Source organism: Triticum urartu, chromosome 5 (genome assembly GCF_003073215.2).
Source record: "Triticum urartu cultivar G1812 chromosome 5, Tu2.1, whole genome shotgun sequence".
Classification (NCBI taxonomy): domain Eukaryota; kingdom Viridiplantae; phylum Streptophyta; class Magnoliopsida; order Poales; family Poaceae; genus Triticum; species Triticum urartu.
Window position 1 is genome coordinate 72,376,774 of NC_053026.1, and position 25,682 is coordinate 72,402,455.

The following is a 25,682-nucleotide window of genomic DNA, read 5'->3' on the forward strand; positions in this document are numbered from 1 at the left end:
GCTTAGATCCCCGTCGTCCCCATCACCGACGGCGTCGTACGTAATCTTTAAAATGGGAGATATTTTCACTTCCCGGCCTCTTCACCAACCAGGAATGCATACAACCATTTTAGTATGAGTACCAAGATAAACATGGCCCTCAAAAATTTTAAAATGAGTATCAAGATATTTTTTGATGAGAGGTTCCACCGGACACCAAGCTTTATCCTCAATAAACGGGGGAAAACCCCTGTGCATCACTTGTCAATTCTAAGATTTAAACTCGGGTCGCTAGGCTGCACAACCGCATGCCCAACCACTGAGCCAAGGCTCTCTTTGCATCAATCAGAACAGAGATGAAGCTAGAGAATTTTATTTCGTACAATAGTGTCTCCATTGTCAAAGATACACACACCTAACAAAAACAAGGTAGTTCAAGTACTTGCCCAACAATTGACCCATGGAGTCCCCTCCCCCCCCCCCCGCCTCTCAACTAGAGTGGCCATCAGAGGCCAAGAAAAACGACGATGATTGAAATGATGTATACACCCGCGTCGGCTAGGGTTTTCTTGTGGGCCTGCACTTCTCAAGGCAAGCTGTTGAGAAAATTTGAGATCGTTTTAACACAACCGCTCTATTCTTTTTCAGATTTTCTTTTTAACTAACCCTTTTTTAGAGGGTGGGAGAGTTTAGGGGCTCTTTGATTCGTAGGATTGCAAAAACACAGGAATAGGAAAAATGTAGGATTGAATGGCATGTCCATTGAATCCCCATAGGATTTGAGGTTTTTTTATTATGTCATGAAGAAAGCAAATGATTTCTTTCAAGAGGTTGGAGTGGATGCTAGAATTCCTGTGAAATGTAGTAGAAAAAAATCCTTAGAAAAAAAATCCTGCAAGATTCAATCTTACGAATCAAACGGTCAACATAGAAAAAAATTCGAAGAATTCTAATCCTTTAAGAATCCTATGAAGATCCTTTGAATCAAAGAGACCCATAGATTGAGAAATTGATCGACTAATCATCAGCTTCTAGATGAAATCTACCGGAGCCCTTGAGGCCCAAACGTCGAGTAGCCACCACCGTCCCTAAAAAAACAGCCGAAGGATCTAAAAGATCAGCCGAACAGGATAAACATTTCTCTCGAAAAAAAAAGGTGAACAGGATAACAGAAATAAGCGCCGAGTACATCGCGCATGAGCCCGGCCCGCTACGCTTTTTTTTTCACCCTTCCTCTATTAAAACCTAAAACCACCGGCCGCCAACGCCACTTCCAATCACCGCCGCCGCCGCCGCCGCCGCCTCCTCCACCCGCTCCTCCGCCTGAACCCTAGCCATGGCGTGGCGCGGCGCTGCGTCCCGCACCGTCCTCGCCGCGGTCCGCCGCCCGGCACCCTCCGCCGCGCTCGGCGGCCTCCGCGCCCCTCCTCCCTTCGCGGCCCCGCGCCGCCGAATCCCTTCCCCCTTCGCCCCCTCCCACTCCACCTCCCCGCTCGGGGCCGCACGGTAAGTCAACCCGATGCCCAATTAGGCATTCGCACTGCGCTGAGATGGCGATCTGATGTCCTCATGATGTTGTTGTGCGCGCGCGCGCGTGTGTGTGTGCAGGCCCCTGGCGGCCATGATGGGGTCGCCGCTGACGGCGGCGGTGGTGCTAGGGCGGATGACGGCGCACCCGTCTGCCAGCGCCCGGGCCTGCTGCGAGCTCTCCCAGGGTACCCTCTTTTTCTGCCGTACTTGTCAGGATCGCTAATCTAATCGAAGTTAGTGTCGTGATCCCATTTTCAAGATTTTAATCTATCTAGGTAGATGGTGAATTGTGTACTTTGTTACTAGTGTCGACTTCTGCGCTAGTTTTTGTGAGTTGCCTAGCAATATGTTGAAGGTGGTCATTTCTCTCGGGGTCATAGATCCAACTTGTTTTCTGTCTGGAAATGGATGGGTGTGTTTTCAGTGAGGCCAAGTTAATTGGTTCTGTAACTCTAGTAGGATCAATACTTGAAACAGCATGAACAAAAACTGCATTTTCTGTAGAATGGGCTAATATTGCAATGGTGAAAATCGAAGCAATATAAGGGGGTTATATGCAATGCATGCTTATTTTCTACTTCTGTAAGTGACACCAAAATTGATGTAAGGAGATTAAAATTGGGATTTGATAGGAAATGGGGACGATGGTTGATGTTGGAGGCTGGCCAGCATGACGGGGACTTTATCTTCTAGAATGATGTAGGTCCCCTCCTCTTCCCAGTTCTGTATTTCTTTTGCGACTAGTAATTTAACAAACTGCAAGATAGTAATTGCATTGAAAAAGTAAAAAAGCAAGAACATAGGTAACTGTTGAGTGTTGGCTTTGTAGAATCGTATTACACTGTTGTCTCAAATGTTCAAAATGTCTTCTCCTTTTTAGCCCATTTATCTCTTCCCAGTTAGCCCTTTGTTGCTATACCTTCTCTTCCTAATGCTAAGAGCACACATGCTTCACTGTTAGTTAGTTTTTACAAATTTGAATAGCTATATTGTGCACTTCAATATTGAAACTTCAATTGATTGAGGATATGTATGGTTGGGCTTTCTTAGGGAATGGAAAAGATGGGTGATGCGGGAGAGGCAAGGGTAGAGCATAGCTAAGGTGCTGATTTTGAACATGCACTCTTTTGGCGATGTTGTTTTTTAATCATCATCATTTGAATGGAAGCTTGATGAGGTTTCATGGTATGGGTAGTAAAACAATTAATGTGGTCTAGTTAATTCTCATAATCACAGAGTTTAGGAATTAAATTTGGCACATTGAACACATTACAGATCATACAGTACTCCCAGTCTTTGCAAGAAATGAACTATGTAACCAAAGACGCGTTGTATGTGATGTGTGCTGATTATCCAGCTGGACCCTTTTTCTACCGGAAATGTCTAGAATTGAATTATGTAGGCTGAAATAATGTTAAATATGTGAATTCCATAGCAGCAGGGCAGTAGCATACATTTTCCATAACAACTGCTCTTTGTAGGGTTTGGTACCTTTCTTACAAATTTTGCCGTTGAAATTTTCATTGCATTTAGCAAATTATTCAAGCTTAGTGTTATTATTTTTGCAGGTACTTGAATTTGCCGTGTTGATTCACCATCCTTTTTAAAGAGGATACAAATCTTGGATTCGTCTTTTGGAAAGCTATTCTGGGGCCGTCCTTTTAATCCTTGAGTTATTAGAAGAATGTCTCCAACAAAATAGCTTCTCTCCAAATTACTAGCCTAGACTGAAAATAATCTTCCTGTCATGTGACATGGTTTATGTCATGGATTTAGCTTCTACTTTTGTAGCGAAATACCTTTGTGTTGCCTGCTAAGAGGATTTGGTGGCACATTTTATATGATTTCTTAGATTGGAAGGTATCTCTGTTCCACGAGCAACAACTGTGGTCACACTGTCATTTTAGTTTCCAGTTGAGCAATGATGCTTGAGATGTGTGTGTCTGATTTCCAATCCTTCCTGTCTTCTGAAATGCTATGTTTCTATCTCTAAAATGTAGTCTGACTTAGTAATGTCAAAATTGCTCGTTGATGGTATCACGTGTGGAGGTGGGTGACGGCCTTGACGAACTGCACCCAGCCAGCCAACCTGAGGCTCAGGCTTTGCCGCAGCTAGCGGATATAAGATCTCCTATAATCAAGTTATCATGTTATTTTCTTAGCAAGTTAATCACCCAAAGTAGGTAGTCTTACAGCTGTCAAAAAAAGTTGTTTGGGCTAAGTTGTTAGCTACAGATTCGGTTCCCAGTTTGTTAGCGGGTTGTTTCCCAATTGTTAACGTGCTATTATTAGCTATAAAGATTTCTTTTTTGAACTTCGGCGACCTTTATTACATAATGATCATATCAGTTACAAGGGAAGGTATTAAGAAATCAGGGGGGTGCTCACGCCAGACACCAGTACGCTTCCCTCTATAACTAGCACCGGCTAGCCAATGCTTCCCTCTATAACCAGCACTGGCTAGCCAATGCGCTGCCGCATTACTCTCCCTAGCACAGTGAGTGATCGTCGCCCTGCCGAAAGAACTCAACAACTTACGGCAATCATCAGTCAACACCGCAGCCGATGCGCGGTACAAAAATTCAGTTTTTCAGTGGCTTGTTTCCCAAGTGTTAGCCAGCAATAATGGTTCAGTTAGTGCTTTGTTTCCAAGTATTGGCCGGCTATAAAGATTCAACAGTGGTTTGTTTCTCATGTGCTAGCCGGCTATAATTCAGTTTGTTAGCGTGGTGTTTACAAATAAAAGCCTGGTCACCTTGATGAACAAGGCAAGGCAAACAAGAGATCCGTCTGCTTGCTCACCCCCTGTTCACTCCTCGTCGCTGTTACCCCAGCCGAGAGCCATTCTTGGCGCCACGGCCGGCGCCAAGCCCAAGCCACGACCAATCATCCATCCTCCAATATGGTGAGCCGGGCAGTGGAGGTCAGGGAACATTCACAATGCTCATACCTGGCTCCATTGGAAACATACTACCACACTAAGAAGTGCTTTAGGTTACAAAAGTGGTCCACTTGCATCATACACCGCAAGCTACTTCCATACTACTAGTTCAGTTCTCCCTGGCAAATGTACACATACTGAACCGCAGGCACAGAGGAGGATGCTGGAACTTAGCCCAGTAGAACAAACTTGTCGTCCACCTTCCGAAGGACGTGAACGGTCATCGTCGCCTTCCTCGCGCCTTTCATCAGCTCGAAGACGCACACGTAGCCCTCGCGCAGCCTATTGTCACGAACAAACTTGCTCCAGCGCCGGCAGTTGAAGCCTCGGGTGACACTCCCGTGGTAGTACTTCAGATACCATTTCTCTTTTCTGTTTGGCCTGAGAAGCAGCATCTCATGTGATCTCCCCTCGAGATGATCAGCTGCAAATTTGCTTGGGACGATCTGCAGGCAGAGCATTATCAGGTTCAGTATTGATTAGATACCACAAGTTCAGCAGCATCATGGATAGTCTTAACTGCAATCTTGAATATATCAGTAAGAAAATCACTATATTTTAAGGTACCATTTCTTAGATTATATATTCAGGAACCTAGGAAACAAAAAGACATCATCTAGGGAAAGGAAAACAAAAAGATGACTATATGAAAGTTCTGCCCAAAATCCCAATCTAACAGAGAGAACTGCTGTTTCCCCATACAAAGCAAGCATTTTGTTTTGGGTTCCATTATCAGCTAAAATTGGAACAAGTATCCAGCGGTTTTCAGCAAAAACAAAACAAAAGCAGAAGTTCTATGTATGTACTTTTCATCCTAATAGCAAAAAAAATTAAACTAACCAGGAAGTTGTTCGTGCGGCGAACATGAGTCTTCTGCAGGACAGCCACATACACAGGGTTGCCTAATTGAATTGATGCCAGCCCGAATATTTCCTCTCGATCATCTTCACTCAGGCAATTTGCAAACCTTGAGTAGTAGTAGTAGTCGGATTCAGTGTGGTGGTTATCACTTTCCTCTTCTTCCTCTACTGCCTCATTCTTAAGAAAACAGTTGTTGTTCTTTGGAGATTCAGTCTCTTTCCCTGTGGAAAATGCGCATTATGTTCACCAAAGTATTTATGTCAAAATGATCAAGTACAACACAGTCACTCTTGATTATATATGGTTTTAGGCTTATGCATTAGCTGACAGCATCAATGCCACACAAGAGCAAGCTGTGAGGAGATGCTGCAAACTTGTATTGACTTTGCTTACTTGGTTTCTTTGAAGTAGAGGCCTTGTGAGTAGACCGAACCAGCTGAGATAGTGGCATGCTAGTATCATTTGAATCACTCAAAATGCAGTGCTCTTCACCGTGTTGACACACAATGTTATCAAACTGTTTGCGCATGTTGGTACCCTTTTTACTGGCAAAGAAACATGAAACCTTCTCGCAGCCACCTGCGTCAAAGATGAGTACATCAAAGGAGCCATTGCCACTGCATTTGAAGAACAAGAGGTCATTCTCCTGCAGTTCGTGAGCCCTGGCAAATTCCACCCATCCTGGCATGAAGAACAGCTCATCGGCAATCTTTTCGACACCAACGCGCCATTCCTCGCCGCTTGGTGCTTTGAGTGTGAATCCTCCATTGGTGATCTTCCCGATGAAATTGTTGGCAATCTTCTCTGGTATGCTCTGAGATGAACACAGTAATCAGGCATCTCATACAATTAGTTTTCCACAGTGGATGATAATGCAGCAAAAACTCCATTTAGATGACATGAAACGACTGTCATTCAGAAAGGGAAAAAATGTTCTTGAAAATAAAAAGGTAGCACTAGTATATATCCATAGTGGATACTCCACTTAATACTCACAATGCGCTGCTGAAAATCTCCTGTCATGAACTTGAAGAAGCTGATCTTGCTCACATCCTCCATGTGCTCCCAGTAGTAGTGCTCCTGCCACTCCCTGCACCTCCCACACCTTCCCTTCCCATCCACCATCAACTCACCTGCCACCACCATTGCAGATGTGCATGAAGCTTCGTCAGTTGCCAAGGCCCCAAATCCATGGATGCGATGCAAGGAAAGCAGAGTATGTGCGTACATCTGAATGCAGCTGACCCTGACCTGAGGAAGGAGGAGAGGAGGAGATGAGTTCTTGGCTTCTCCGACGAGGCTGTTGTAACTTTTCTCCTTGATGTTAACGATAAGAGGCTGCTTTGATGAGTGAGGGTGGGAGGAGTGGTTCCTAGTGAGTAAAATTTGACAGGTGTTACCACCGGGAGAGGTAAACTGGCAGACCTTGACACTGGCAAGTAGGGTCAGGGTTGGACACGTGTTAGTATGGTGAATAAAATTGATGCTCGGTGGAGAGAACAGTGATGCGTAAAAAAAGGGGAAGGAACTGAACTGAGTGAACACACAAGATGTGTGAACAGCCAGGCGGGTTCGGACCAATATTTTAGCGACTAGAGACAATAAGTTGCAAAGAAGTAAACATGAAACAATTCACACCACCTCTAAAAAACAATCCTCGTACTAATTCACTACACAGCTCACAGCTTCAAGTAGCCACATTTCTTCAGTGAACTGCCCAAAAGCCCGTACCCCATCCTCGGACCGGTTCGGTCGTTTGTTTCTTCGCAAATCGAAAATAAGTAGAAAGGGAGGCTTTGCGGGTGTCTGGATCGCTGCCAGTACGCGTTTGAAACCCTTTCTCGCGCCTTTTTCACACGAAGCAGTTGCCGCATACTTATGCCGGTCAGCGCCGCTTCGGAGCGCCAGTTAGCATTCAAGCAGCGCCCTGCCCATGCCACGTTCCGTGTACACGCTGCATTCAAAGTCACTCATTTGTTCGCCTTTCTTTATTGAACATTTGCAGTTGCCGAGAAACCCACTTCAATTTCAACATGTGAACGCCACCCATCCATCCGCCTATCGGCCGGCATTACTCACCCCGCCGCTTGGCCTAGCCGACGCCCGCTATTTATACGTGGCTAGGCCCGGCAACAGCCGCATCACACCTCCCTCTCCTCTATGGACCACACCAGCATCATGGTCTCGAGCTCCAAACCCCTGTGGGACGGCCTCTCTGGCCGCTCGATGTCCGCCACCACATTTCAATCGCCGTCTGCTCAGGAGCTACCCTTATCTAACAATCAAGTAGCAATGCCATCACGCCGACGGATCAGGAGCTACCCTTATCTAACGCTGGAGCGTCAGCTGCAACTCCTTAAGCAGATACGGGCAAGGCGCGAAGCCTGGATCATCGCGGTGCTACCACTGAACACGGTGGATTTGGAAGAGGAGTTCGAGGAGGAGCAGGACGCAGAGAAGGAAGAGGACGTGGGAGACTCCAGTCGGAGGTGGAGGCGGAGGCCAACCGCCGTATCCTCCAGGCGAAGCAGGAAGCGGACGTCGATGAGATGCTTGCCTATATGGATGAGAAGGAGGAGCCGGAGCCCTCCTACGCGCCCGTCTACCTGGCGCCCGGCATGGAGATCTTGGACATCTCCGACGACGAAGAAGCCTAGTTTAGGCTAGTGTGATTTGCATAGTATGTAGATTTTTTCATGCTTTCTATGGATCTAAGGGATGAAATATGAGGTACTCGAATGCATAGCAGAAAATATGAGGTGTGACGGTTCACTCTCCATGGACACGTCCGGTCGTGACCGTGGTCGTTTGAGGGGCCGGATTTGGTGTCCACGGCTGTAGATGCTCTGATATGGTGAACCGGGCACTGGAGGTCAGTGAACATTCACAATGCTCACACCTGGTTCCATTGAAACCGTATCCACCAAGAAGTTAGCTTTAGGTGACAAACTGGTGCACTTGCATCATATGGCTGCATGGCACTGCAAGCTACTTCTGTGCTACTAGTTCAGTCCTCCGTGACACATTTACACACACTGAACCTCAGGCACATAAGAGGATGCTGGAACTTAGCCCAGTAGAACAAACTTGTCGTCCACCTTCCGAAGGACGTGGACCGTCATCGTCGCCTTCCTCGCGCCTTTCATCAGCTCGAAGATGCAGACGTAGCCCTCGCGCAGCATATTATCACGAACAAACTTGTTCCAGCGCCGGCTGTTGAAGCCTCGGGTGACCCTGCTGTGGTAGTACTTCAGACACCATTTCTCTTTCCTGTTTGGCCTGAGAAGCAGCATCTCATATGATCTCCCCTCAAGATGATCAGCTGCAAATTTGCTGGAGATGATCTGCGAATTACGGGAGGTGGTCATTAACTGGTTCACAAATTGCGGTAGTAGTTCAGAAGCAGCATGGAATTGGACTAGCTGTTGAAAATTGAAATGGTCTTAACTGCTGTCATTCTTGTAGTATATCACTATATGTTTAGGTACCTTTTTTTAGATTATATATTCAGGTACCTAGGAAACAGAAAGATGAAGTACATGAAAGCTTTTGCCTAGAAGCCCAATCTACAACAGAGAGAAGTTCTATATTTTTTTCCCATACATAGTGGAAGCAAGTATCCTGCGGTTTTAAGCAAAAGCAAAACAAAGGTGGAAGTTCTATGTATGTACTTTTCAACCTAATAGCAAAATAATTAAACTAACCAGTAAGTTGTTTGCAGGGCGAACATGAGCCTTCTGCAGGACAACCACATATACAGGGTTGCCTGACTGAATTGATATCTGCCTGAATATTTCCTCTCGTTCATCTTCGCTCAGGCAATTGGCAATCCTTGAGTAGTAGTAGTTGTTGGATTCAGTGTGGTCGTCATCACTTTCCTCTTCTTGCTCCACCTCGTTCTTAAGATAATAGTTGCTGCTGTTTGGAGATCCATTCTCTTTCCCTGTGGAAAATTACACATTATGTCGAAAAAATGATGAAGTACAACACAGTCACTCTTGTTTATATATGGTTTCAGGCTTATGCATTAGCTGACCACATCAATGGTACATAAGTACAAGTTGCGAGGACGCACTGCAAACAGTTTGCCTAAAAGTAATACAAATTCATATATTTGATTGCAGTTCTGGCACCTGGCACCGCCACTGGCTGCAAACTTGTACTCCCTGCGACACTTATTTTGGGACGGAGGGAATATTAGTTTTACTTACTTGGTTTCTTTGAAGTGGAGGCCTTGTGAGTAGACCGAACCAGCTGCGATAGTGGCATGCTAGTATCGTCAGAATCACTCAAAATGCAGTGCTCTTGTCCGTGTTGACTCACAATGTTATCAAACTGTTTGCGCATATTGATACCCTTTTTATTGGCAAAGAAACATGAAACCTTCTCGCAGCCGCTCGCGTCAAAGATGAGTACATCAAAGGAACAATTGCCACTGCATTTGAAGAGCAGGAGCTCGTTCTCCTGCAGTTCGTGAGCCATGGCAAATTCCTCCCATCCTGGCATGAAGAACCGCTTATCGGCAATCTTTTCGACACCAACGCGCCATTCCTCACCGCTTGGTGCTTTGAGGGTGAATCCTCCATTGGCGATCTTCCCGATGAAATTGTTGGCAATCTTCTCCGGTATGCTCTGAGATGAACACATTAAACAGGCATCTCATATAATTAGTTTACCTCAAGTGGGAGTGCATGATAATAATGCAGTAAAAACTCCATTTAGACGACAGGAGAGGAAACTAACTAATGCAACAAACCAATCGATGACAGAAAGGGAAAAAATGTTCTTGAAAAAAAGTTAATACGTGTACATCCATGGTGCCGCTTCATACTCACAATGCGCTGCTGAAAATCTCCTGTCATGAGCTTGAAGAAGCTGATCTTGCTCACATCCTCCATGTGCTCCCAGTAGTAGTGCTCCTGCCACTCCCTGCACCTCCCACACCTTCCCTTCTCATCCACCATCATCTCACCTGCTACCACCATTGCAGACATGCATGAAGCTTCGTCAGTTGCCAAAACCCCAAATCCACATGAAGCTTCGTCAGTTGCCAAGGCCCCAAATCCATGGATGCAGTGCAAGGAAAGCAGAGTATGTGCGTACATGCAGGATGCAGCTGACCTGAGGAAGGAGGAGAAGAGGAGATGAGTTCTTGGCTTCTCCGACGAGGCTGTTGTAACTTTCCTCCTTGATGTTAACAAGAAGAGGCTAAATTTGACAGGTGTTACCACCGGGAGAGGGTAAAGTGGCAGACCTTGACACTGACATGTGGGGTCAGGGTGAGACACGTGTTGGTAAGGCGAGCTGAAGCTGGTGCTCGGTGGAGAGAACAGTGATGTGCAAATAAAAATGGGAAGCAACTGTTCTGAGTGAGCAGACCAAGATGTGTGAACTCTGAACAGACAGAAGGGTTCGGACCAACATTTTAGCGACTAGAGACAATAAGTTGCAAAGAAGTAAGCAAACACGAAACAATTCACACTACCTCTAAAAAGAAAGGCAAATTTTAACATGGTCCCTCTTATCTCTTTTTTTTACATGTGAGGTAAGAAGGTAAGAGTCAATCAAGCCATTCATTGATGAGATCAACGGCTAAGATTTATTTTATACTCTTACCTCTCATGTTCTCATGTGAAAAGAGGAGATAAAAGGGACCATGTTAAAACTGCTCAAAAAGAAAACAATCTATGTACTATTTCAGTACACAGCTCGCAGCTTCTAGTAGCCACGTTGCTTCAGTGAATTGCGTAAGTTCCTTATACGCATTGGAACTCTATCTGGTCTCTAGCTGACAATGGGGTCCCTGTCCTGTCTTAGTGGCACAATAAAGCAGCAAATAAAGATAAAGAAACTAGTGTGACATGGAGCGAAAGTGCCCTTCTACTCTCGACCTCAAATGCTTCTCTATGCACAGTAAAATAAAAATAAAAACTAACCCGCAGAGGGGATCTCTTCTTTTCTTCTATCAATATATAATACGCATGCTTGTGCATATTATAGAAAAATTCAAAATTGTATAACAACTATTTAATTTTCTTCCTGCATTCGTGGAGTCAACACTCCGAAATGCTTTCAAAAAAATAGTCTTTTTGGAGCAGTGATTTTCCTTTTTTTTACCCAGAATATTAGGTTCATGAAAGTTTGCACGTATGTAAACATTTAAGATAATATTTCCGTTGTGCTATTGTATTGATCTGATCCTCGTATTTGATATATATAAAGTACAATTGTAAGGGAGAGATTTGAAGTAGAGGATAAGTTACACGTGTTTTGAATTTATTAGAGTAACTTTAATAGAGCAACCCATTTCGTCTGTCGTCGTTCGTTTGGGTTGGCACTGACATAAAAGGCGGACCAACGCGCCGACCCAAACGGACGGACAGATTTTTGAGCTAGATTTGCATCGGCATGGTCATGAGACGGACGCGCGCGCTCGCCTTCTCCTCCCCCGGGTCCGCTGGTCGGTGGCACATTGGCCTCGCCCATCCAACTGCAACCCTCGCCCGCCTCCTTCGTCGCTGACGCCACGCCCATTTTTTCCGGCGACTCTGCCAGCTGCCGGCGCCTCCACGTCCACCCAGCAACGCCGCCAACTCCCACGTCGCCAGCCACCGCCGTCTTGCCGCCGGGGAGCCGACTGCTTCCCACTCCCACTCCCCCTTCCCCCACCACACAGTCGCGACCGCGAGCAAGAAGCCGCCTTGCCGCCCCGGCCAGATCCTCACCGGCTCGCTCGTCGGACGCCGGCCCACTCGTCGGACGCCGGCAGGGCAGCTAGCTGGTCCGTGTGCGCCGCGACTCCCCTCGCCGTCCGTCTTCTTCGTCGACGCCCGCAAGCTGTTCGACAGTTTGCCAAGGTACAAAATAGACTCCGTCGACGAGTTCTTTTTTCACAATTTCCTTTGCAACTTCGATGATTCGTCGTCCGATGGCGAGGAGGAGATATTGGCTGCCGTATTTGTCCATCACCACCTCAACAGCCAGCGGCCGTTGTTCCGTGGCTCCATTCCGGGCCACCTTCCAGCGTTGAATCGCAACCGAGAGAGCGGGCATTTCCTTTCTTTGGAAGGACTACTTTGATACAACAAACCCATTGTTCAAACATCAAAAATTTCGCCACCGTTTCCGTATGAGTAGGCATTTTTTCAACCGTATTAGAGAGGGGGTGGTCGGCTATGATGACTATTTCGAGTGCAAAGAGGATGTCGTTGGCAAGATTGGTTTCTTCTCTTATCAGAAAAGCACTGCCCCCATCTGAATGCTTGCATACGGAGTGCCCGATGATCTCATTGACGAGTACATCCGTATGAGCGAGTCTACATGCCTAGAGTCCCTGTATAAGTTCTGCAAGGCTGTTATTGATGTGTTTGGCGCTGAGTACTTGAGAGAGCCAACTCCTGAAGATACAACCCGTTTGTTGGCGATGAATGCCAGCAGAGGCTTCCCAGGGATGCTTGGCAGGATAGACTGCATGCACTGAGAGTGGAAGAACTGCCCTTCTGCTTGGCAAGGGCAGTATAAGGGCCATGTCACGACTTGCACTGTCATACTAGAGGTCGTGGCGTCTCCAAGATCTCTGGATCTGGTTCTCTTTCTTTGACATGGCTAGATCACACAATAATATCAACGTGCTTCAGCGCTCGCTGGTGTTTGCTAGGCTTGCCGAAGGCAACAACCCACCGGTGAACTTTACTATCAACAGTCACAACTACGACAAAGGATACTACCTGGGTGACGGTATCTATCATCAGTGGACTACTATTGTCAAGACAATCCCTAACCCTGTCGGAGAGAAGAGAAAAAGATTTGCCCAAGAGCAAGAGAGTGCTAGGAAGGATGTCGAGCGTGCCTTTGGTGTTTTGCAATCTCGATGGGGCATCGTTCGGTATCCTGCTAATACCTGGAGCACGCGGAAGCTGTGGGAGGCGATGACTGCTTGTGCGATCATGCACAATATGATCGTAGAAAACGAGCGCTCGAAACGTCTGTACGATCAAGGGTTTCAGTTTCAGTGTGAGAATGTTATGCCTGAGCATGGAGGAGCGGCAACGTTTGAACCGTTCACCAATTTCATCATGACATGCGTGATTGGGAAACCCACGTACAACTGTAAAATGATTTAGTTATGTTGGAAATATGCCCTAGAGGCAATAATAAATTGGTTATTATTATATTTCCTTGTTCATGATAATCGTTTATTATCCATGCTAGAATTGTATTGATAGGAAACTCAGATACATGTGTGGATACATAGACAACACCGTGTCCCTAGTAAGCCTCTAGTTGACTAGCTCGTTAATCAATAAATGGTTACAGTTTCCTGACCATGGACATTGGATGTCGTTGATAACGGGATCACATCATTAGGAGAATGATGTGATGGACAAGACCCAATCCTAAGCCTAGCACAAAGATCGTGTAGTTCGTATGCTAAAGCTTTTCTAATGTCAAGTATCATTTCCTTAGACCATGAGATTGTGCAACTCCCGGATACCGTAGGAGTGCTTTGGGTGTGCCAAACGTCACAACGTAACTGGGTGGCTATAAAGGTTCGCTACAGGTATCTCCGAAAGTGTCTATTGGGTTGGCACGAATCGAGACTGGGATTTGTCACTCCGTGTAAACGGAGAGGTACCTCTGGGCCCACTCGGTAGGACATCATCATAATGTGCACAATGTGATCAAGGAGTTGATCATGGGATGATGTGTTACGGAACGAGTAAAGAGACTTGCCGGTAACGAGATTGAACAAGGTATCGGGGTACCAACGATCGAATCTCGGGCAAGTATAATACCGCTAGACAAAGGGAATTGAATACGGGATTGATTAAGTCCTTGACATCGTGGTTCATCTGATGAGATCATCGTGGAACATGTGGGAGCCAACATGGGTATCCAGATCCCGCTGTTGGTTATTGACCGGAGAGTTGTCTCGGCCATGTCTGCATGATTCCCGAACCCGTAGGGTCTACACACTTAAGGTTCGATGATGCTAGGGTTATAGGGAAAGTATGTACGCGGTTACCGAATGTTGTTCGGAGTCCCGGATGAGATCCCGGACGTCAGGAGGAGTTCCGGAATGGTCCAAAGGTAAAGATTAATATATAGGAAGTATGGTTTTGGCCACCGGAAGTGTTCCGGGAGGCTTACATGGGCCAATAGTGGGAAAGGACCAGCCCCTAGGTGGGTTGGGGCGCCTCCCACCAAGGCCCAAGGCGTCCTCAAGGAGAGAGGGGGCAAACCCTAGGCGCAGATGGGCCCTAAGGCCCACCCTAGGTGCGCCCCCCTCTCTCTCCCCCTTGGCCGCCTCCTAGATGGGATCTGGGGGCTGCCGCCACCCCTAGGGAGGGAACCCTACGTGGGGGCGCAGCCCCTCCCCTCCCCCTATATATACTTGAGCAAAGGGGCAGCCCAACACACGATTCAATCTCCCTGTTGGCGCAGCCCTACCCCTCTTCCTCCTCGTCTCTCGTAGTGCTTGGTGAAGCCCTCCTGGAGTCCCGCGCTCCTCCACCACCACCACGCCGTCGTGCTGCTGCTGGATGAAGTCTTCCCCAACCTCTCCTTCTCCCCTTGCTGGATCAAGGCGTAGGAGACGTCACCGGGCTGTACGTGTGTTGAACGCGGAGGTGCCGTCCGTTCGGCACTAGGATCATCGGTGATTTGGATCATGACGAGTACGACTCCATCAACCCCGTTTACTTGAACGCTTTCGCTTAGCGATCTACAAGGGTATGTAGATGCACTCTCCTTCCCTCGTTGCTAGATTACTCCATAGATTGATCTTGATGATGCGTAGAAAATTTTGAATTTCTGCTATGTTCCCCAACAGTGGCATCATGAGCTAGGTCTATGCGTAGTTTCTATGCACGAGTAGAACACAAAGCAGTTGTGGGCGTTGATTTTGTCAATTTACTTGTCGTTACTAGTCTTATCTTGATTCGGCGGCATCGTGGGATGAAGCGGCCCGGACCGACCTTACACGTACTCTTACGTGAGACTGGTTCCACCGACTGACATGCACTAGTTGCATAAGGTGGCTAGCGGGTGTCTGTCTCTCCCACTTTAATCGGATCGGATTCGATGAAAAGGGTCCTTATGAAGGGTAAATAGAAATTGGCATATCACGTTGTGGTTTTGGCGTAGGTAAGAAACGTTCTTGCTAGAAACCTATAGCCACGTAAAAACTTGCAACAACAATTAGAGGACGTCTAACTTGTTTTTGCAGCATATGCCTTGTGATGTGATATGGCCAAAAGGATGTGATGAATGATATATGTGATGTATGAGATTGATCATGTTCTTGTAATAGGAATCACGACTTGCATGTCGATGAGTATGACAACCGGCAGGAGTCATAGGAGTTGTCTTTATTTATTTATGACCTGCGTGTCAACATAAACGTCATGTAATTACTTTACTTTTTGCTAATTGTTTGCTACAGTGAGTAATAGTGAGTAATTCAGAATACACGATGTGGAGTTGTTGTGGATCTGGTGTCATGCGAGTGACACGTGATCATGGCCGAAGATGGAGTGAGGGAGCAAATCTTTGGCTTCACCTATTTGATTGGATGGTGCTTATATGTTTCACTTATTTGCTTCACGACCGTTTACTTAAATAGATGACCCCTAATCGGAGTTTCCCCTACGTGACGTTGCGAGTCGTCGTTTCGGCACCCCGTTGATGATCGGTCTGTGTAGATTCTCGTTCGACCAATGTGTAGCGATTGACACCAGTACAACTTAGGTTACTTGATGGCCTAGCATGTCGACATGACGGGGGACGAAGGTCGGATGTGTCGTTAAGATCGTCCTGAGAGTTCGCGATGTTGGACTAGTCGTTCGTGTAATGCTCGGCACGGCTTGACTCGTCATGTTTACTTAGTGATAGTAGGATGTATATTTGAGTGGGAGTTCTTAATATTCAATTCTGGACTGTCTAATTTCTTTGCATATGTTTGTAGATATAGCTCCGTTGTAGCTCCCTGTTTCAATACGTTCCTAGAGAAAGATTAAGTTGAAAGATATTGTAAGCTGATGCGGACTAGGTCTGTAGTCCGAGGAGTGTCCTCACTGCTACAGAAGGCTTGTCTTTGATGCACCGCTCGATGTGCAAACCCCTACAACGTCGTCTGTGGATGTTGTGAACACCTGACAGACACATCCTGATGACTACTTGATAGTTTAGTGCACCATACTTTACGGCTTAGAATCGGGATTCCAATGACGTTTTGAACGCCATAGAACATATGAGATGTTCCAAGAGCTGAAATTGGGATTTCAGGCTCATGCCCGTGTTGAGAGGTGTGAGACCTCTGGCAAGTTCTTTTGCCAATAAGATGGAGGAGAATAGCTCAGCTAGTGAGCATGTGCTCAGAATGTCTGGGTGCTACAATCACTTAAATCAAGTTGGAGTTAAACTTCTAGATAAGATAGTGATTGATAGAGTTCTCAAGCCACTATCACTAAGCTACTAGATCTTCGTGATGAACTATGACATGCAAGGGATGGAGTTGATCCCGGAGCTGTTCGCGGTGCTTAAGACCGCAAAAGGTAGAAATCAATAAGGAGCATCAAGTGTTGATGGTTTAACAAGACCACTGGTTTCAAGAAGGGCAAGGGCTAGAAGGGAAACTTCATGGATAGCAAACCAGTTGCCGCTCCAGTGAAGGAACCCAAGGTTGAACCCAAACCCGAGACTAAGTGCTTCTATTGTAAAGGGAACGGTCACTGGTAGCGGGATTAACCCAAATGCATGGTAGATAATAAGGCTGGCAACTTCAACAAAATTTATACATGTCATTAATATGTACCTCACTAGTACTCCTGGTAGCACTTGGGTATTGGATACCGGTTCAGTTACTATTATTGGTGACTTGAAGCAAAAGCTACGGACTAAACGGAGACTGGCTTAGGGCGAGGTGACGATGTGTGTTGGAAGTGTTTCCAAAGTTGATGAGATCACCATCGCACGCTCCATCTGCCTTCGGGATTAGTATTGAACCTAGATAAATGTTATCAGGTGTCTACGTTGAGCATGAATATTATTAGATCACGTTCATTGCAATACGGTCATTCATTTAAGTTAGAGAATAATGGTTATTCTGTTTACATGAATGATACCTTTCATGGTCATGCACCCTATGTGAATGGTTCATTGAATCTCGGTCATGGTAATATACATGTTCACGCTAAAAGATGTAGAGTTAATAATGATAGTACCACTTTCTCATGGCACTGCCGCTTAGGTCATATTGGCATAAGATGCATGAAGAAACTCCATGTCGATGGATGTTTGGAGTCACCTGATTTTGAATCGCTTGACACATGCGAGTCATGCCTCATGGGCAGGATGACTAAGACCCCGTTTTCAGGTACAATGAAACGGGCAAGTGACTTGTTGGAAATCATACATGCAGATGTGTGTGATCCAATGAGAATTGGAGCATGCGGTGGATATCGCTATTTTCTCATCTTCACTGACGATTTGAGTAGATATAGGTATATTTACTTAATGAAGCACAAGTCTGAAACGTTTGAAAAGTTCAAGCGATTTCAGAGTGAAGTTAAGAATCATCATAACAAGAAGATAAAGTTCCTACGATCTGATCAATGAGAATATATGAGTTATGAGTTTGGCAAACACTTAAGACATTGTGGAATTGTTTCACAGTTGAAGCCACCTGGAACACCACTGGGTTATGGTGTGTCCAGACATCGTAATCGAACCTTATGAGATATGGTGCGATCTATGATGTCTCTTATCAATCTACCGTTTTCATTTTGAGGTTATGCGTTAGAGACAGCTGCATTCACTTTAGATAGGACACCATCTAAGTCCATTGAGACGACGTCATAAGAACATTGGTTTGGCAAGAAACCAAAGTTGTCGTTTCTTAACGTTTGGGGATGCGATGGTTAAGGCTTCAGCCGAAGAAGCTCGAACCCAAAGCGGACAAACACATCTTCATAGGATACCCAAAGGTGACAGTTGGGTATACCTTCTATCTTAGATCCGAGGGCAAATTGTTTGTTGCTAAGAACGGGTCCTTTCTCGAGAAGGAGTTTCTCTCGAAAGAAATGAGTGGGAGGAAGATAGAACTTGATGAGGTTGTCGAACCTTTACTTCAACTAGAGAGTGATGCAACATAGAAAGATGTTTTCTATGGAGCCTACGTCTGTTGAATAGGAAGTTAATGATAGTGATCATGAAGCTTTGGATCAAGTTGCTATCGAACCTCGTAGGTCGACAAGGATATGTACTACTCCTAAGTGGTACGGTAATCCTGTCTTAGATATCATGTTGTTAGACAACAATGAACCTACGAGCTATGGAGAAGCGATGGTGGGCCCGTATTCCGACAAATGGTTAGAAGCCATGAAATCCGAGATAGGATCCATGTATTAGAACAAAGTATGGACTTTGGTGGACTTGCCCGATGATCGGCAAGCCATTGAGATAAATGGATCTTTAAGAAGAAGACGGACGTGGGCGGTAATGTTGCCATCTATGAAGCTCGACTTGTGGGAAAGAGTCTTTTCACAAGTTCAAGGAGTTGACTACGATGAGAATTTCTCACCCGTAGCGATGCTTAAGTCCGTCGGAATCATGTTAGCATTAGCTGTATTTTTCGATTATGAAATCTTACGGATGGATGTCAAAACAAGTTTTCTTACCAGTTTTCGTAAGAAAAGTTGTATGTGATACAATAAAAGGTTTTGTCGATCCTAAGGATGCTAAAAGGTATGCTGGCTCCAGTGATCCTTCTATGGACTAGAGCAAGCATCTCAGAATCGGAATATATGCTTTGATAGAGTGATCAAAGCTTTTAGGTTTATACAATGTTTGCTAGAAACTTGTATTTACAAGAAAGTGAGTGGGAGCACTACAATATTTCTGATAAGTATATGTGGATGACATATTGTTGATCTGAAATAATGTAGAATTTATGGAAAGCATAAACGGTTGTTTGAAGAGTGATTTTCAAAGGAAGACCTGGATAAAGTTGCTTACATATTGGGCATCAAGATCTATAGAAATAGATCAAGACGCCTAATGATACTTTCAAAGAACGCACACCTTGACATGTTTTTGAAAGAGTTCAAAATATATCAGTCAAAGAAGGGGTTCTCACCTGAGTTGTAAGGTGTGAAGTTGAGTAAGACTCAAAGATTGACCACGGCAGAAGAAAGAGGAAGGACGAAGGTCGTCCCCTATGCTCTTGTCATAGGCTCTATACGGTATGCCATGCTGAGTACCGCACCTGATGTGTGCCTTGCCACATGTCTGGCAAGAGGGTACAAAGGTGATCTAGGAGTAGATCACTAGATAGCGGTCAAAATTATCCTTAGAGGAATAAGGAAATGTTTCTCGGTTATGGAGGTGATAAAGAGTTCGACGTAAAGAGTTACATCGATGCAAGATTAACACCTATCCGGATAGCTCTGAGTAGAGATACCAGATACGTATAATGGAGCAGTAATTTGGAATAGCTCCAAGTGGAACGTGGTAGCAGCATATATGATATAAAGTTTTGCGAAATACATAGGGATCTGAATATGGCAAGACCCGTTGGCTACAACCTCTCTCACAAGCATAACATGATCAAACCCAGAACTCTTTGAGTGTTTATCACATAGTGATGTGAACTAGATCATTGAGTCTATTAGACTCTTGGATGTTGGTCACATGGCGATGTGACCTGTGAGTGTTAATCACATGGCGATGTGAACTAGATTATTGACTCTAGTGCAAGTGGGAGATTGTTGGAAATATGCCCTAGAGGCAATAATAATTTGGTTATTATTATATTTCCTTATTCATGATAATCGTTTATTATCCATGCTAGAATTGTATTGATAGGAAACTCAGATACATGTGTGGATACATAGACAACACCGTGTCCCTAGTAAGCCTCTAGTTGACTAGCTCGTTAATCAATAGATGGTTACGGTTTCCTGACCATGGACATTGGATGTCGTTGATAACGGGATCACATCATTAGAAGAATGATGTGATGGACAAGACCCAATCCTAAGCCTAGCACAAAGATCGTGTAGTTCGTATGCTAAAGCTTTTCTAATGTCAAGTATCATTTCCTTAGACCATGAGATTGTGCAACTCCCGGATACCGTAGGAGTGCTTTGGGTGTGCCAAACATCACAACGTAACTGGGTGGCTATAAAGGTTCACTACAGGTATCTCCGAAAGTGTCTGTTGGGTTGGCACGAATCGAGACTGGGATTTGTCACTCCGTGTAAACGGAGAGGTACCTCTGGGCCCACTCGGTAGGACATCATCATAATGTGCACAATGTGATCAAGGAGTTGATCACGGGATGATGTGTTACAGAATGAGTAAAGAGACTTGCCGGTAACGAGATTGAACAAGGTATCGGGATACCGACGATCGAATCTCGGGCAAGTATAATACCGCTAAACAAAGGGAATTGAATACGGGATTGATTAAGTCCTTGACATCGTGGTTCATCCGATGAGATCATCGTGGAACATGTGGGAGCCAACATGGGTATCCAGATCCCGCTGTTGGTTATTGACCGGAGAGTTGTCTCGGCCATGTCTGCATGATCTCACGAACCCGTAGGGCTACACACTTAAGGTTCGGTGACGCTAGGGTCATAGGGAAAGTATATATGCGGTTACCGAATGTTGTTAGGAGTCCCGGATGAGATCCCGGACGTCACGAGGAGTTCTGAAATGGTCCGGAGGTAAAGATTGATATATAGGAAGTATGGTTTTGGCCACCGGAAGTGTTCCGGGCATTACCGGTAGTGTACCGGGACCACCGGAGGGGTCCGGGGGTCCACCAGGTGGGGCCACCAGCCCCGGAGTCTTACATGGGCCAAAATGGGAAGGACCAGCCGCTAGGTGGGCTGGGGCGCCTCCCACCAAGGCCCAAGGCGTCCTCAAGGGGAGAGGGGGCAAACCCTAGGCGCAGATGGGCCCTAAGGCCCATCCTAGGCGCGCCCCCCTCTCTCTCCCCGTTGGCCGCCTCCCAGATGGGATCTGGGGGCTGCCGCCACCCCTAGAAGGGAACCCTAGGTGGGGGCGCAGCCCCTCCCCTCCCCCTATATATACTTGAGCAAAGGGGCAGCCCAACACACGATTCAATCTCCCTGTTGGCGCAGCCCTACCCCTCTTCCTCCTCGTCTCTCGTAGTGCTTGGCGAAGCCCTGCTGGAGTCCCGCTCTCCTCCACCACCACCACGCTGTCGTGCTGCTGCTGAATGGAGTCTTCCCCAACCTCTCCTTCTCCCCTTACTGGATCAAGGCGTAGGAGACGTCACGGGCTGTACGTGTGTTGAACACGGAGGTGCCGTCCGTTTGGCACTAGGATCATCGGTGATTTGGATCACGACGAGTACGACTCCATCAACCCCGTTTACTTGAACGCTTTCGCTTAGCGATCTACAAGGGTATGTAGATGCACTCTCCTCCCTCGTTGCTAGATTACTCCATAGATTGATCTTGGTGATGCGTAGAAAATTTTGAATTTCTGCTACGTTCCCAACAGGTTAAGCATATGTGGGCTCATGTTGGCAACCAATAGATGTATCTTCTTTTATTCGGCTTGCAAAACTATGTGAGACATTTTTATTTTTATTCGGCTTATAAAGCTGTGCTATTTCATTCGGTTCAAACTATGTTATTTGACTATATGTTTGACTATACGCTATTTGACTATATGTTTAAATGTAGATTCATCAATGCAAAAATGAGCAATTTGTTGAAATAATGCGGCCAGCCGGTTACGCCGGCACATATGGGTCGGCGCGTTGGGCGCACTACTGACTCATATCTAAAACAGGGCGAACGCCGGGCGGCCGGCCGACCCAAATGGACAAAAAACGGATGAAATCGCCGTCCGTTTGGGTCGCCCCATTGAAGTTGCTCTTATATCTCTAGCTCATCATAATATACTTCTAACGTTTCTCCTAGCGGGAGTGAAGCGGCCGATTGTAGCTGTATTTGAAGGCTTGCGCTTGTCCTCTTCTCTCCGGTATGCCATCCTCACTGCATTTCTAATGGCTAATAGGTTAGCACCTTGGGCGGTGACCGCGTCATCTATGATGAGACGACTGCATTGACATGTCGTCACTACAATTACGACCCTACACGGACACATGGTCCTAACAAAACAAATGTGTGCTTGATGGGTTTCCTCCAGTCCTGGCAAAATCAGTGGACTCATCGCCGACGGCAACCTCTGACATTTGCAAAAGTGCATCGTCCACGACTGCAACTCCGTCATCTACAACATAACACATTTTTCTTACGCATCTGGTTTTGTGTGGCGTCATCATCCACGACGACTACATCACCGACCACTGCTACTACATGATTGGCTACCTCGACATAGATATGCATGGCCACACCTACAACTGTCAGAAGGGGCCGCGGTCACCGCCCTGGGTGCTGACCTACCAGCCATTAGAGGCGCAGTGATGATTGCATAGGGAAGAAGACAACAAAAGCACAAGACTTCAAATTCAGTCGCAATCGTCCACTTCACTCCCGCTACGACTGGGGAAAATGTTAGAAGTATAAACATGATGAAGAAAGAAATAAGGAGATAGAGATAGAATTAATTTAAACACATAATATCTTGCCTTGTACCTTAAGCATTTTCTAGTTTGTACTCTAAATATACACATGGGACCACATCAATACAACAACAAATATTGTAGAGTTCCATATTTTTCACATTCACGAGGGTGCATTTGAGCTTGGAGTAAAAACTCGGAAACTCTATGTCCGGCATGGAGTTTTTGCTCCCGGAGCACATGCTCTCGTCTTAACAGTAAAATCCAAAATAATAGTTAAAACCCAAAAGAAAATACTAAACTCTTTTTTTACAGGACACGTGTTTGAATGTTTCACTTCCGTGCAGGATTTTATGAAGAAAAAGTATTCGATGTGGTCAGGGAAAAAATATAACCAATACTCCGAAAAAGCTCATCTTTCAATAATTTTGGGGTGCTTATTCTTTACCCAAAGCATCACAAATGCAATCTTTTCACGAAAATTTATACATAGAGAGAACACGCAAGAATGTTTGTCTAAAAGTATCATAATTCATTATACTATTTTTTTTATTTACCGTCTATCTGGGTGGATTTTCACCTGGGTTGAGAGCAGAATGACACTTGGAAATAGTGGTGTCAAAGGGATTGCTGTCATACCTAACCTTTTTTGGGCGCTCCTCTCTATTGACACCGCTACAATACCACAAACTGGCTATTTAGGTGATGGCACGTGTCATCGGCTTCTCTGCATGCATGTGTTATTATGTTAACATATGTTTTTTTTTCTTTTGGATGACGTTGACATATTTTAATCATGTGTCAATCTATATTTATCTGAACACGACTCCTTACCCTATCTACACGTTCTACGAATACAAGTCCAATTATAACATAGCTTGTATAGTGCATTCGACACAATTCTAACATCAAAATACGACACAATTCTAACATAAAGTATGCACGGGGCCATGTCGTTATCATCGAGAAGAAAGATTATAAAATATGTAGCATCCAAGTTTAGAAAGACTTGCACTTAGCAATCTCCACCAGTCAACAGCTGAGCTCGGAAGCAAATCAAGCGTAGTTCAGATGGTCAGATTTTCTTTGTGGTGAAACCAACTCATTAGGGTCAAGTCCTAGCCTTAACATTAGTGATCGTATTTTCTTGGATTTATCTCTGGCAATGCGCGTTCAGTGGGAAGAGACGTTGTCGTCGACTTACAAAGACGTTTGTGACGACTTCGTCAATCTCAAAATGATATACCGACTTAGTCTCTAGGATATATTCATAGAGATAAGGTGTATATGTGTTAAAAAATATAGCTGAGCATGGAATAAAAAGAAAAAAAGTAGTCATTGAAGCCAACAACAGAAGCACTTGCTCCTAGCTCAAGCACAAGAGCAGAAAGGAACAATAATTTGGAAAACCCGGGAACAATCTGAGCAAAAGGTCCAACAAATCATGCGTTAATTCCATTGTCTAAAACTAGGGAAACGTTATTAATCAGCCGGCTGATTATAGCTTGCGCATCCGCCGGGCGCTGCACCATTCGATCGCTTCATCGTGATTTCACGCCACGCTAGAAGTGTTCACACGGAGCGTGCAGGTGCGTGGGCCCCTATGGGTCCATTGTTTGAATTTTTTTTCATATACCGTGCGGTGTAACTCTGACTTAGAGCCTTTCACATTTGCGATCTTGCTGGGATGTCATGCTTCTCACGGGATGGACCTGACTTCTCACAATCTCTTCTTTCTACAACAAGATCTCTGTTGCAAAAAAAAGCATCGAGACCTCTGTTACGAAAATAATTAACTGCAGCAAGGCCTCTGTTGTACAAAAGACTGTAACATGACCTCCATTGCAAAAACAAAAATTGCAACATGAACTCCGTTGCAATTTTTTTAACAATGCCTCTGTTACAAAAAAAATCTACAACTTTACCTATATTTTGCAAAAAAAATCGCAACATGACCCATGTTGCAGAAAATTACCGCAACACGACATTTGTTGCAATGGTAGAGGATAATGCTCGGCCACTCAATTCGTCAGATCCACGTCTCGCATGCGCAACCGTCAGATACGAGCTTCCGTCGCATGCGCAACCGTCAGATACGAGCTTGAGCAGCCGACACACAACCGGCCAGGACCTTCACCATTACACGCAAAAGTCCTTCCGCAACAACACCCATGTTGCAGAAGTCCTTCCGAAACAACACTCATGTTGCAAAAAGGTTAAGACGAAAAAAATTCTGCAACATCATTTGTGTTGCAGAAGTCTTTCCACAACAATACCCATGTTGGCAAAAATTTAAGAAAAAGAAAGTTCTACAACATCATCTGTGTTGTAAATTTCTTCCGCAACGGCACTTATATTTCAAAAGAGTTCAGACAAAAAAAACTCTGCAACAACACCTCTATTTCAAATGTTTCTGCAACAAGAGGTCTGTTGCAACGCTGAGGAAGGAACCGCGCCACTGGATTGCCCTGACCAAATGGATGCGAAGGCGGCGGATCTTTTTAAAAGATCCGCCGGCCGACGCCTAGTGTCCCCCCTAAAACTATCATAATTCATTACTGCAAGAATGTTTGTCTAAAACTATCATAATTCATTATACTATTTTTTGAAGTTTATCGTCTACCTGGATGGATTTTCACCTGGGTAGAGAGCAAAATGACACTCGGAAATAGTGGTGTCAAAGGAATTGCCATGGTGTTGACACATATCATCGGATTCCTTGTGCGCATGTGTCATTATGTTAACATATGTTTGTTCTTCCAGACGACATTGACATATTTTAATCATGTGTCAATCACTATTTATC

The 25,682-nt window shown here is 45.3% G+C and overlaps 3 protein-coding genes across 6 annotated transcripts; 1 reads left to right on the plus strand and 2 right to left on the minus strand.

Annotated features, from left to right (window-relative positions):
• The first annotated feature begins 1,195 nt into the window (after positions 1-1,195).
• LOC125507952 lies at positions 1,196-3,463 on the plus strand. Of its 4 annotated transcripts, none has more exons than XM_048672494.1 (4): positions 1,197-1,485; positions 1,588-1,694; positions 2,560-2,611; positions 3,078-3,463. In XM_048672494.1, the coding sequence occupies exons 1-3, from the start codon at positions 1,316-1,318 to the stop codon at positions 2,577-2,579; spliced, it is 297 nt and encodes a 98-aa protein (XP_048528451.1). In that variant the 5' UTR covers positions 1,197-1,315; the 3' UTR covers positions 2,580-2,611; positions 3,078-3,463. The 4 variants fall into 4 exon arrangements, with proteins under 4 accessions (XP_048528449.1, XP_048528451.1, XP_048528450.1 ...); XM_048672493.1 differs by lacking the exon at positions 2,560-2,611 and adding an exon at positions 2,142-2,208 and having other exon boundaries at positions 1,198-1,485; XM_048672492.1 differs by lacking the exon at positions 2,560-2,611 and having other exon boundaries at positions 1,196-1,485; positions 1,588-1,742.
• A 141-nt stretch (positions 3,464-3,604) lies between these two features.
• LOC125507951 (B3 domain-containing protein Os12g0592300-like) lies at positions 3,605-6,729 on the minus strand. Its single transcript, XM_048672491.1, has 4 exons — positions 6,308-6,729; positions 5,705-6,125; positions 5,291-5,532; positions 3,605-4,896 (listed from the first exon to the last, which is right to left on the minus strand). The coding sequence occupies exons 1-4, from the start codon at positions 6,539-6,541 to the stop codon at positions 4,621-4,623; spliced, it is 1,173 nt and encodes a 390-aa protein (XP_048528448.1). The 5' UTR covers positions 6,542-6,729; the 3' UTR covers positions 3,605-4,620.
• A 1,449-nt stretch (positions 6,730-8,178) lies between these two features.
• On the minus strand, positions 8,179-10,278 carry LOC125506793 (B3 domain-containing protein Os12g0592300-like). Its single transcript, XM_048671502.1, has 5 exons — positions 10,147-10,278; positions 9,518-9,943; positions 9,370-9,400; positions 9,016-9,254; positions 8,179-8,655 (listed from the first exon to the last, which is right to left on the minus strand). The coding sequence occupies exons 1-5, from the start codon at positions 10,276-10,278 to the stop codon at positions 8,380-8,382; spliced, it is 1,104 nt and encodes a 367-aa protein (XP_048527459.1). The 3' UTR covers positions 8,179-8,379.
• Positions 10,279-25,682: the final 15,404 nt, after the last annotated feature.